The 13,255-nt window shown below is 35.1% G+C and overlaps 1 protein-coding gene across 1 annotated transcript; it reads left to right on the top strand.

Annotated features, from left to right (window-relative positions):
- The first annotated feature begins 1,389 nt into the window (after positions 1-1,389).
- nvd (cholesterol 7-desaturase nvd) lies at positions 1,390-12,440 on the top strand. The gene is made up of 9 exons (XM_013323528.1): positions 1,390-1,477; positions 7,248-7,516; positions 8,192-8,375; positions 9,374-9,559; positions 10,081-10,253; positions 10,391-10,496; positions 10,831-10,955; positions 11,548-11,718; positions 12,164-12,440. The coding sequence occupies exons 2-9, from the start codon at positions 7,256-7,258 to the stop codon at positions 12,326-12,328; spliced, it is 1,371 nt and encodes a 456-aa protein (XP_013178982.1). The 5' UTR covers positions 1,390-1,477; positions 7,248-7,255; the 3' UTR covers positions 12,329-12,440.
- Positions 12,441-13,255: the final 815 nt, after the last annotated feature.

Here is a 13,255-nt window from a genome sequence, read left to right as displayed (position 1 = left end):
AACGCAATGATTTGCGTTAAACTTTTTAAGGGGTAAAGCGGGGATTATGCGATTTACGAGCATAGTTAAATATAGGGAACAATACACTCAAACTATCACACATACAATATCCTATATAGTCAGAATACTAAGTAAAAAAATCTCTGTTTTATAAGATAACCGCTACGACTTAGAGTCATTCAAGTGGCCGCGGACGAGAGCGAAAGCGTGCCCGTGGTCCCGTCCCGATGCGTTGTAGGAACAGAGAGGTTTAGTGGGTATGACTCCGCTATGGAGGAGAATCCCACATAACTACCGCATCCCCCCAATGCGCGGAGTATGCATAAAGCATTCCTCTCTGGAAAAAAAAGGGTCCTTCAAGAAGCGAGCTTATCACTATCTCAAAGGCCGGCAACGCATCTGCGGTTCCTCTGGTATTGCTGATGTCCATGGTCGTTGAACACCTCGGTGTTCCCTTTACCCCCTTCTGTTATAAAAAAAAAGTACTAAACCGTGACAGATTAATGCAGGATGAGTTAATTATATGTAGGTCAATCTAAATTTTATGATTTTATAGCGACATGTTACTAGTAACGATTTGTTCTTGCAACTTTGTGAAAAACAACATATTCTTCCAGACTATGTTCTATATGTATGCCAAATTTCATCAAGATCCATGCAGCTGTTCTGGAGATATCTTCTAACATACATCTAAACATTCGCATTTATAATATTAGTAAGATGTAACAAGCAAATTGTCAGGTAATTAAATGTTACAATTTTATACAAAAACTAGCTGTCTGTAGTATTAAAAATAGATGTTGTCCGATTCTCAGACCTACTCAATATGCTCCCAAAATTTTATGAGAATCGGTCAAGCCGTTTCAGAGGAGTATGGGAACGAAAATTGTAATACGATAATTTTATATATAAGATTACCTTATTCTGTCTCAATCTGCAAGAGCATTTTTAATAGACTTTTTTACTTTATATCCTTATCTGTCTTAACGTGCGTCCTTGTATGAAGAGTTTTATATATTTGAGTACATGATTGGGTGAAAGATTCCTCCTTTATGTTTGCTCCTCGAGTGAATCCCGAACTCCCCGCTTAGCCTCCTTATAAATAATACTCTTACGAATATTATAAATGCGAATGTTTAGATGTATGTTAGAAGATATCTCCAGAAAGAAGGTACTTGTTCAATTTTCTTATAGATGTGAACATAGTCTGGAAGAACACATAGACTGTGACTGACCGTAGTATTTTAAAGACTCCCCCCGCCCCCTCTAAACAGGTCACGTAGTATGGGTACGTTCCCTTACCTTTTTATAAAAAAAACTCGATCGCATTTGTGCTAGACATACATAAAAGGCATCTCACGTGTTTCAGTTCAGTTGTTTTTAGGCGGTCTGGGAAGCAGGTCGTGTTTTGAAAATTAGGAAAAAAAAAATTTTAATATCAAAATATTAGTGTAACTGAATACTAGTAATAAAATAGGTAAGTTTATTTTTTTATACTAGTTATTTACTTTGTGTTTGTTTGTTGATTTTTAAGATTATTTTTCTTGAACCAAAAGATTCTTTTTTAGTAAAAAAATTAAATTTATTAACAATAATTATCTTTCTATATATATAAAAGAAAGTTGTGTTAGTTACACTATTTATAACTCAAGAACGACTTTACTGATATGCCTGAAAATTGTTGAGGAGGTAGCTTAGAGCCAGGAGACGGACATGGGATACTATTTATTCATTTTATTTTAATATTCCTTGAAGAGTTGGTTTTTATTTAACTTACTAATATTATAAATGCAAATGTTTAGATGGATGTGATGTGGATGGATGGGTGTTTGAAGATATCTCTAGAACGGCTGAACGGATCTCGATTAAATTTCGCATACATATAGAACATAGTCTGAAAGATGACATAGGCTACACTAATTAACTTTTTTATATATATTTAAATTACATTTAAAAAGTTTCGACAATTAAACGAAGTTAAGACGATAGATTGATTTTGTTTTTTAACTGTTTTCACTGTTGAAAAACATCTATAGAAACATGTTAAAAATAACTAAATTGAGCTTTCATTTTTCATATTCATATTTATTTCATGTCGTAATTAATCATATTTTTGTAAAAAGTTTTCTTTACAATTACGTTACAAATTCACTTATGTAAAGATAATCGAAGTTTTCAAGTTATCTTTTTTTTATATATTTAAAATATTAGCTGATTTTTTCATAAATTTACTAATATGTCTTTTACCATTCCAACTAAGCTCTACGCTTGTGCTAGGATATGGTTAACGACAATAGTCGAACGGCGGGATTCGACTCTCGACCACATGATCGTAAATCCGTAACCTTAATCATTAGGCTATTGGCGCTTATGTCGCTTATCTGGATGGATGGATGTTTGTTTGAATGTATCAACAGAATGGCTGTATAGATCTTGCTAAAATCTGGCATAGATCTAGAATATAGTCTGGAAAAACACATAGGTTACTACTTTTGTAGTTCGGCACGGACGGAGTAGCGGGCGACAGCTAGTGTTTGAATAAATGTCGCGCCTAAACTACGCCTTAGCTACATTAAATCTGTATATTTTCGAACAAGGAATCTGTGGTACACTGTATACGTCAATCCCGGACACCCTGTATAATAAAAAAAACCTCTTATTCGTGATTCAAGTTAAAAAAAAAAAACCTATTTTAAAATCATATAAATTATTAAACAGTTGCAAACCAGACCGATCGTACCGTTGAATAAATTTGACGATACCCATTTCACTTACTGAAGTGCCTATACCTTTGGGTTCGTCCATTAATCAAGTGAGGCCTGAAGGAGTGTCTATGGGGGGCTAAAATAAGATATTTAGTTACTGACTGATGATTTAAATATTATAAACTAGCTGTCGACCGCGACTCCGTCCGCGTGGATACATAAAAAAACTTAATTAGTGTAGCCTATGTCTTCTTCCAGACTATGTTCTATATGTATGTCAAATTTAATCGAGATCCATCCATCCACATCACATCCATCTAAATATTCGCATTTATATTAGTAAGTTAAATAAAAAGCAGCTCTTCAAGGCATAAATTCGAAATAAATGAATAAATAGTATCCTATGTCCGTCTCCTGGCTCTAAGCTACCTCCTCAACAATTTTCAGTCATATCGGTAAAGCCGTTCTTGAGTTATAAATAGTGTAACTAGGGTAGACACAGAGACACCCAGTGGGGACGCATAGTGTTAATAATCTTCTAGGCTTTGTTCTATTATATTAAATCAACGAGATCCGTAGAACCGTTCTGTTAACATCTAAACATTCATCATCAGCTCACTATACGTCCCCACTGAGGGGCTCGAAGCCTACCCTAAGTTAAGGGTGATTAGGCCATAGTCAACCACGCTGGCCAGGTGCGGGTTGGTTGACTTCACACATATCTTTGAATTTCTTCTCAGGTATGTGCAGGTTGCATCACGATGTTTTCCTTCATGTGTACATTCATTCCTCAAATGTACATATGTAAATCGGAAATCGAAACACACATTGGTACATGGCGGGATTCGAACCCAGTACCTGCAATTTGCAAGCCAAGTACTTGACCATTGAGCCACCGACGCTCTAAACATTCGCATTTATAATATTAGTAAGGTTTTTTAAAATATGATATTGACCTAATATATTTAATTGTCGACGTAAACAAGGCTAGTTTTATGTAATAAATATAATATAAGGAAATTTTTTGATTATAAGTACTCGTAATTTGATAACTAACGCATGCCTAAATAATGAAACACGGCAAAAACATATAAACTTACTAATAATATAAATGCGTGTCTGGATGGATGTTTAAAGGTAACTCCAGAACGGCTGCATAGATCTCGATAAAATATGGCATACATAGCCTGGAAGAACACATAGCCTACTAATTATGTTCCTTTAAAATTCTACACGGACGGAGTCGCCGGCGACAGCTAGTAGACATTAACGCAAAAACGAAATATTGAAACGTGCAAGCGTGCACCTGAATTCATCAAAATAGCGAAGCGACCGCTGTCGATAGACATACGCAATTGCATATGCGTTGCCTACCTTTAATTGACGGAGGAGACACAGAAAGGGGATATATCCTTACCTATACCTCCTCTCCTCTGTCATATCTACATACCCTTCCCATCCTTTCCTTATAAGGAAACTCCAGCAACTCCAGCCGAGCGAATTAAAAAAAATTAGCCCTATGTGATCTTCCAGTTTTTAATATATCGACATATTTGATAGATTTTGTAATATCACGTGTCGCATTTCGTGCTAGATTGGGACTAGACTCTATCGACTCAATGTAGACGACTGAGTATTATCGTATTACGACCACACAGAAGACAGGCGGAAAATGGAAACAATTCTGCGTACAGTCTGATGAGTGTGCGACCCGGAGGCCTAATTTAGTCCTCTTTCCCTTCCCACCCTTTTTCTTATAAGGAAATGATGGAAAGTGGAACTGAAATTTCCGGATGAGATTCATAGAAAGGGGAATATATTTTATTTCGGTGCATCCTATCCGTCGATTAAATGTAGGCAACGCATATGCAATTGCGTATGTCTATGGGCAATGATCACTTTGTCATTCAGCGATTTCAGGTGGCCGCTCGCTCGTTTGCAATCTTATAATATCATAAAATATATTAGGGTAAATCACATAGAAATTAGTCGGGTAACATCCACAAAAAAATGGTTACACGTAAAATTATTTATTATAATAAAATGATATAAACAAAATACTAAACTGTTTAGAAATGCTTATCACAATGTCCTTAATTAAGACCACAAATGTAACGGTTCGTTGGGCATCTAATAAGATTTTTTAATGCTCAATTTTTATTAAATAGGCTCATTGTATATTCGAGTTTTATATAATACATTTAAAAATAATACTTCCTATTAAATCTCGTATTCAAGGAAAAATCAAACAAAAAATTAAACGATGTAAATTAAACGAATAAAAATTACTTTGGTTCATTATATAATATTGTCTAAAACAAAGGCACTCCTTACTGCCCTTTCTTTATGTACTGGCTGTGCCCGCGACTTCGTCCGTGTGAAATTCTGTCTTTGGGTATTTTTTTATATCATATGGTGGCAAACGGGTGAGTCATTTGAAATCGCTGAAATAGCGAAGTGACCGTTGCCAATAGACATACGCAATTGCATATGCGTTGCCTACCTTAAATCGACGTAGGAGAGGATGCACAGAAAGAAAATATTTTCCCTTCCCATGCATCTCATCCGGGAAGTCCACTTCCACTTCCTATCATTTCCTTATAAGAAAAAGGGTAGGAAGGGAAAGAGGACTAAATTAGGCATCCGGGACGCACACTCATCAGACTGTAGTTGGAATTGCTTCTACTTGAGGCGTGTCTTCTGTATGGTCGTGGTATTTCACCGGGCGAGCCGGGCCGATTCGTGCGAAGATGTTAAAGCGGGCTCTACCACTGTTAAAGTCTAAAGTCTGGCTACAAGGTCGCGTTTGTACCGTATAATCTCGGGAACGTGTGGACAGATTTTGACGGGACTTTGACTTGAAGGTAGTTGATGTACGTGGCCATGTTATATACAACTTTTTTTTCTACGATGACGAATTCGCGGGTGAAAGCTAGCCTGACAAGTAAGAGAACTAACATTGAGGATTGTTTAAATATTTACATATGTAAATTGAAACGCCTATCAATTAATTAATTCGAATATTTAGGTCTATATAGTAATTTTAATTATTTTTTATTTTATTTATGAAGCAATTAAAATATTACACGAGTTGCGAAATTGTTACATTGAATTTAAAAAAGATAACCTTATTTTTAAATCTATAATTTATTCATACGAGTTTTGCCGGTGGCCAAAAAATGGTTCGTTTACCCCACTCTATCTTTAGTCGCTGTCGCCCGCGACTCCGTCCGTGTGGACATATAAAAAACTTAATATATAGATAAGTTAAGTAAAAAGCAGCTCTTCAAGGCATAAATTCGAATAAAAAAATGAATAAATAGTATCCTATGTCCGTCTCCTGGCTCTAAGCTACCTCCTCACCAATTTTCAGGCATATCGGTAAAGCCGTTTTTGAATTATAAATAGTGTAACTAACACCACTTTCTTTTATATATAAGATACTCTTTGATAAAAATGGACAATATTATGTGAAACAATTTTAAATTCATTGTAAAAACCTACCATTAATTAAATGTCAAATAAAGTACGATTTTTTACGTTTTTTAATTAATTTCACATCGTAAGTACTTGTATAAAATAGTTGGATTGATAACTTCGTTATCTTTCAAATGCATTTTAATATAAAAGTAACATTAAAAAAAGTAAATAAAAAATAAAACAAATTAATTATTATCACATTTAAAAGTATTATACAAGTAAATTAAGTTTAAGAATCATCAGCTCACTATTCGTCCCCACTGAGGGGCTCGGAGCCTACCCTAAGTTAACTGTGATTAGGTCATAGTCAACCACGCTAACCAAGTGCAGGTTGACTTCACACATATCTTTGACTTTCTTAGATATGTGCAGCATCACGATGTTTTCCTTTACCGTAAGAACGACAGATAAATGTACATATGTAAGTCGGAAATCGAAAAACACATCGGTACATGGCGAGATTCGAACCCAGGACCTGCAGATTGCAAATCAAGTGCTTGACCACTGAGCCACCGACGCTCTTTAAGAATATAAAATTGTATGGGTTTTTGTATAAATTAATTTTAGCGACATCTAACAGCGAGTAGCAGACAACTCAACTTTATACTACCTGTCGCCTTTTACTCAGACCGCGTGGAAAAAATAAAAACTAAATAACTACCCTATGTGTTCTTCCAGACTATGTTCTACATCTAAGCCAAATTTAATCGAGATCCGTTCAGCCGTTCTAGAGATATCTTCAAACACCCATCCATACATCCACATCACATCCATCTAAACATTTGCATTTATAATATTAGTAAGTTAAATAAAAAGCAACTCTTCAAGGCATAAATTCGAAAAAAAATGAATAAATAGTATCCTATGTCCGTCTCCTGGCTGTAAGCTACCTCCTCAACAATTTTCAGGCATATAGGTAAAGCCGTTCTTGAGTTATAAATAGTGTAACTAACACGACTTCCTTTTATATATATAAAGAAAGAAACACTATAGTAAGATTAAAAACAAATCAAAAATATACATTTTATTCAATTGAAGCATAAAACAGTTTTTTATTTGCAGACATCTCTATGATAAATACGGCAGATAATACTGCGGGCGAATTTTATCAAGACAAGATGGCGGATGGAAAAACAATTCCCGCGCAATGTCATTATTTGAATATGGAACAGGAAGTTAACGTATTCACGACGAACTTGGCAATGGCTACTGTTCGTTCAGGAATCAATTTGTTTATTGACAACATTGGTTATTTAATATTTTGTGGAATAATATTATTTTTATTATATATTTTATACAAGAGTTATTTCAGTCCACCGATTTATGTGAAGGTTAGTAATATTATTTATATAATAAAATATCCAACTACCGTATATCATTGACACAATGTTTTTACGTTTCAACAATTTATAATGTTATATTTCTTCCAATTTTTTTTTTGGTTAAAACCATGTTAGCTTTATTTTTATGGTTGTCGACAACAGGGGCATCCACCCAGCTCTGGAGTTTTTAAACATATATAAACATAACTACTTCTTCAGTTTTTTTAGAATTAAAATGTCTTGACAGACACGTACGGGCAGCAAAGTGATCCTATAAGAGTTCCGTATTATTCCTTTCGAGGTGCGGAACCCTAAAAATAAATTTTGCTATACCCTCCTTGTCATCAACGTCCTTGTAATTATTGCTATATTTTGATCGTGTTTAAACCCTAGTCTATTTTTTACTACTACAAAGAAGATTCTTTTAATATGTGTTAGGAAGAAAATCCGAAAATGTGTCAGTGTATTGACCCAACACTAGCCTTACTAACATGACAACTTTTATGTCCCCTCACTATTCATTCTGACACTTGACTTTGTAACGAAAGCACGTCATTCGCGGCAAAGGATTTTAACTAATAATGTCTAAAACATTTTTTTCTACCCTTCTATATTTGTAGTTCAAATGCTTATCGTATTATAAAGTTTTTAATATCATAAATCTTACATATATTAATATTTCAGGAATTGACTGACATTGGTTATGAACATATAAGTGGCAAAAAAGACAGGGCAATGAATATCAACAGGGTACAGAGTGCAAAGCAATTAGGAAATAAGCTCCCACCTCCTTACCCTAATGGCTGGTTCGCTGTCGCTGAAAGTAGGGATCTTAAAGTCGGCAAGGTGATCTCCGTAGATGCATTAGGTAAGTTGCCTATCTTTGTATATATAATTCTTCTGTGAGTGTGTGTCACTGAACTTCTCTCAAACGACTGGACCGATTTTAATGAAATTTTTTGTGTGTGTTCAAGGGGATCTGGGAATGGCTTAGATTCACAATTTTGTCCGCTGGACAATGTTTTTTTTTTAATTAATTTTTAATTTATTAGTAGTTGTTGATTTTGGAATGTTTTACATTGGATCCGACAGACGGCGCTACCATCACAGTGTCAAATTGTCAGACAACGTCTGTCGGGTCCGCTAGTATAATATATTTCTCCAAGCATTTTTTTATATTATAACGTATACGTGTAAACGAACGTACACATGAATTCGTTGAATCGTCCACAAACATCGGCAATTCCAGATGCATTGTCTACCTTTAATCGACGGAGAAAGGGACGTACGGAAAGATGTCCCTTCCAATGCATCTCCTACTCCAGTGTTTATCTCTTCATTTTCATAATTCTATTTTATATTTTCATTTTGTCTTTTAATTTTATTATATAAATTCCAAAATTCTTCTTTCAACCGCTCTTTCCATCTTCATATTTTCCTTCGTCTTTATTTGGTGTCAGAAGTGGGATAAAATAGAATTATGAACATGAAGAGATAAGCACGCACTGTTAGAAGATATATTTACAACTGCTATGTCATACAAAGAAAAAGAATGAAAAAATATATAGTTCCAAATATAAAAATTATGATTAAAAAACGTGTAAGAAGGTTCCGTATCTGTAGGCAACACTCATTATTAAGAATTTTACATTTCTGTCATGTAAACGTTGCCTAAAAAAATTACTCTTTATGTCTATATTTTATCTTAGGAAAGTATTAAGGTTTGTTTAGACATAAACTAGAACCGTACGAACAAGGCTCGGCTGTCGCTTCCGAGCAACATTCGACAGCCGAGCGTTGTTCGTACGGTTCTTAAGTGTATACGAACCTTTATCAAATGTTATTTTGTATAATTATTTCTGATAGGATTAAATCTCTGCGTCTACCGTGGTGAGGACGGTGTGGCTCGCTGTGTGGAGGCATATTGTCCCCATTTGGGTGCTAACCTGGGTATAGGAGGTACGGTCAACGGCAGCTGTATCACATGTCCATTCCACCAGTGGAGGTTCAACGCCGAGGGTCAATGCGTTGGAATACCTGATGTAGAAACTGGTAAGTCTCACGGCAACAAGAAAAACATTTGCACACTAGATTCAGGAATATCAACCTGCCTTCATCCCTACGGAAGGTCGACACATTATGTATGTACATCCGTACATCTCTATCAGCCGTGCCCATTATCCTTAAGAAGCCTACTACGTATTATTTTCATCATCAGCTCACTATACGTCCCCACTGAGGAGCTCGGAGCCTATCTAAATTAAGGGGAGACTAGACAATAGTCAACCACGCTGGCCAAGTACGGGTTGACTTTACACATATCTTTGACTTTCCCAGATATGTGCAGCATCACGATGTTTTCCTTCACCGTAAGAAAGTAGGATAAATATACATATGTAAATCAGAAATCGAAAAACACATTAGTATATGGTGGGATTAGAACCCAGGACTTGCAGCAAGTCAAGCGCTTCTCCTCTGAGCCATGTACGCTCAACTACATATTATATACTAACTCCAAACTCTTCATATCAGAATTTATAGCTCCCTTTCACACAATAGAGTATTCTTCACAGTGCCAGCTGGCATCAGTATCAAGAAGTACCATACCACGGAGATAGATGGTGCAGTTTGGGTGTGGCATGATGCTGAAGGTCGTGATCCACTATGGATAGTATCTGAAGCTCCGGAGATGAAGAACATGAAATTTAGAGGAAGGAATGAGTTTATGATCAACGCTCATATTCAGGTAAGTGAGGAGTCATGGTAAGAAAAACATCTTTATGGCTGGAATGATGGAGCTATTGGACAAAATCTTGGTCTATTATTTTAGCTGAAATTCTAAAGGATGATCTGCTAGATTTAATCTAGCTTTTCATTTTTCAGGAAATACCAGAAAATGGTGCTGATGTGGCTCATCTAAATGCTCTCCATTCAACTTCATTGCTTACTGAAATTGGGAATCGATTTCCTATCTTACATAACATCATTGGTAAGTAAATTTAAGTTCCAAGCTGTCTCGAATGTTCCATTTTATTCGAAGTATTAATTTTAAATTAAGTTCTGGAAAGACACGGGAAATCCTTGTTTAAAGAGATGATACAATGTACCCATCTTACTATGTTACTAATATTATAAATGCGAATGTTTTGATGGAATGATGGATGGTTGATGTTTTGAGAGAGGAGGCGTCAGTCGATGTTGGACCTTTGGACCGGTAGCACGTGTATGTACGTGAACGACCCAAATATAACGCAACAAATGCTACACTTGAACTGATATAAGGCGTTTCAATTTTCATTTGACTTTTTATATAAAAAACGTAGGTCAACACATCTGGGCAGCGGAGTGGTGTCGCGGTGAGAAGGCGCATGAGGCTCACATGGTGATTGAGCAGAAGTACATTGTGATGAAATGCGATGTCTTCCCAATGAAAGTTTCTGTGACACAGGTAATATAAATAATTCTAACTTAGGAGGTGATGTACGAGGTACATTGAGGCCTAGAGACGAAACAAGTACTAGTAAATTAAATTGTAACATCCTGTATCGTAAAGGAGTGAACAGATTTTGACGTGTGAGGTGTCATTCTATTTGTATTCTTACAAAGAGTGTCATTAAGTATATTACATAGGAATAAAATACGTACAGTGAATGTGAGAAATAAAATTCTAAATAAGCATAATGAGTTTTTACTCATCATATCTCTTTTTTACATATTTTGAGTCATGTCACAGTTAAAATTTGAAATTTTAAAAATCTTTGTTTTAAAATGCTGATAATAGATGGCGCTATTTAATTCTTTAGAACTTGTCAGTAAAGTTTTTTGGTTTTTAAAATTAAGTTTAGGTTTTTTAAATAGTATTATCCCGATCAAGCATTCAGTTTTTTTCTGTTTATTATTTTGAATTATTCCTTCATTTGTCTGCTTACTATCGTATTCAAACATATTAGTAGTCGTTTGAATAGATACTCATCATAAATCTACCATAAGTGTTACCCTTAAACATCTCTGAGTGCATTTTTAAATCTAATATTCATTAGATCGGTCCGAGCCACGTGCGTTTACACTTCGAAAGTCCCTTTGGCTCTCTACTCGTGGCTCAGTCGGTAACTCCTCTCAGCGCGTTACTGCAGCGCGTTGTGACTCGCGTCTTCACTCCGAAACACAACGCGATATTCGGAGCATTCATGGTACTAGCTGAGGCTTCTCAGGTCAGTGGAAAATGTATTTTGTGAAGGTTTAAAGATTTTCTTACAGTAACGTGAAGGTTTACTAGCACCCTGGTCGAGATATTTACGGCACTCTCTTTTTAGCTCTGAAGTCAGTTCCTTTGTGTGATTCAAACTTTATACATATGCAATACCGCGACCACACAGAAGACGCTCCTTGAGTGACAACTCATTCTACAGTTTGATGAGTGTGTTCCAGAAGCCTAATTTTAGTTCCCTTCCCACCCTTTAAGGAAATGATGAGAAGGGGTAGTGGATTTGGCCGAAGTGGGAACGAAAGTGGAACAATGTCCCCTCCTTTGTCTATGTGCAAGTCACTTTTTCCAAGTTTCCCAGCTTTTACTATAAAAAGTCTTGTAACATTGTGGTTAACAGAAAAGTAATTATCGAATGATAGCCATTTATATACCATGTCTTGTATATATAGTTCAAACGAGACGTGGCAATCTGGAACAGCAAACGCTACGTGAGCTCGCCCGCGTACGTGCGTTCAGACAAGACAATCCGCGCTTTCCGCGCTTGGTACATGCAATTCTACAGTGAAAGTAGCGTCTCGCTCAAGCAGGCGATGCAGAACCCACTCGACTGGTGACCGATAGATGGCGTGCAAACTAATCTTGAATTAAATTAAATGTTAACTATAGATGGCGTGGAAACTAATTGATGATAGATAGCTTAGATATTGCCTATATATAAAAGTTATGAAATTACACTATTTACTATTATTTTTTGGATTTTATCGTAATTATAAAAATAATATGTGCTGTTTCTTTTGTGTGCTGTCTTTTTTATACTATAAATTGTTTATTTTTAAGTTAAATAAAGGGGGAAAGATACAATTATATATTAATATTTGTAATTATATGAAATTCGCGTATTATAAAAAATATAAATTATATTTTAGTCAGCTTAAGACTATTTTGGATTACTTTTCACGCCGTTACAAAGTTTATTGAACATTGATATAGCGTCATTTGACGTATTAATCCCTTAGGAATATGATTTAAATTTATTTATTTTTTTCATCAGATAATCTAAAAATCTAAACATTCAAACATTTTGTCAGTCCAATGTATCAAGTTATGGTCACGACATCTAGTGTTGAGTGGCAAAAAGATGTTTTAATTCAAGAGTAAGCACTAATTTTAATTCTTTTCGTTTTAAAAGTTAATCTATTTTTTCTTATTTTATTTTATATATTTATGCTTTATGAGATAACAAAGGTTATTGGTAGATATACAAAATATTAAATCTGATTTTAGAATCTATGTAGTTTTTATACTTTTTAGACTATATAAGATAAGTAAATAGTTGTCGAAACCCAACAATCCACAATTAAAGTAAAGACACGTTGCCTGTTTGGTCGAACGGTCTACCCTTCAATATGTCCAACGGCAAACACCAAAATAAAGTAACATTCGATGTTTAAATCTTATACTATATATTCATATATTTATCATCCTAATATTAGATAATTAAATGAAACTTCAAACGAATGCTATAATAGATGACTTACCGT

This window comes from Papilio xuthus, unplaced genomic scaffold, assembly GCF_000836235.2.
Source record: "Papilio xuthus unplaced genomic scaffold, Pxut_1.1 DF825355.1, whole genome shotgun sequence".
NCBI lineage: Eukaryota > Metazoa > Arthropoda > Insecta > Lepidoptera > Papilionidae > Papilio > Papilio xuthus.
Note: the sequence above shows the minus strand (reverse complement) of the source record. Positions and strands in the feature narration are given on the sequence as shown.

What these genes read in the sequence shown, in the direction of transcription:
- nvd (XM_013323528.1), top strand. Translation starts at nt 7,256, where the DNA reads ATGATAAATACGGCAGATAATACTGCGGGCGAATTTTATCAAGACAAG. An exon ending in GATCTCCGTAGATGCATTAG is followed by an intron (nt 8,376 to 9,373) that starts GTAAGTTGCCTA and finishes TATTTCTGATAG; the next exon opens with GATTAAATCTCTGCGTCTAC. An exon ending in TATCTTACATAACATCATTG is followed by an intron (nt 10,497 to 10,830) that starts GTAAGTAAATTT and finishes TAAAAAACGTAG; the next exon opens with GTCAACACATCTGGGCAGCG.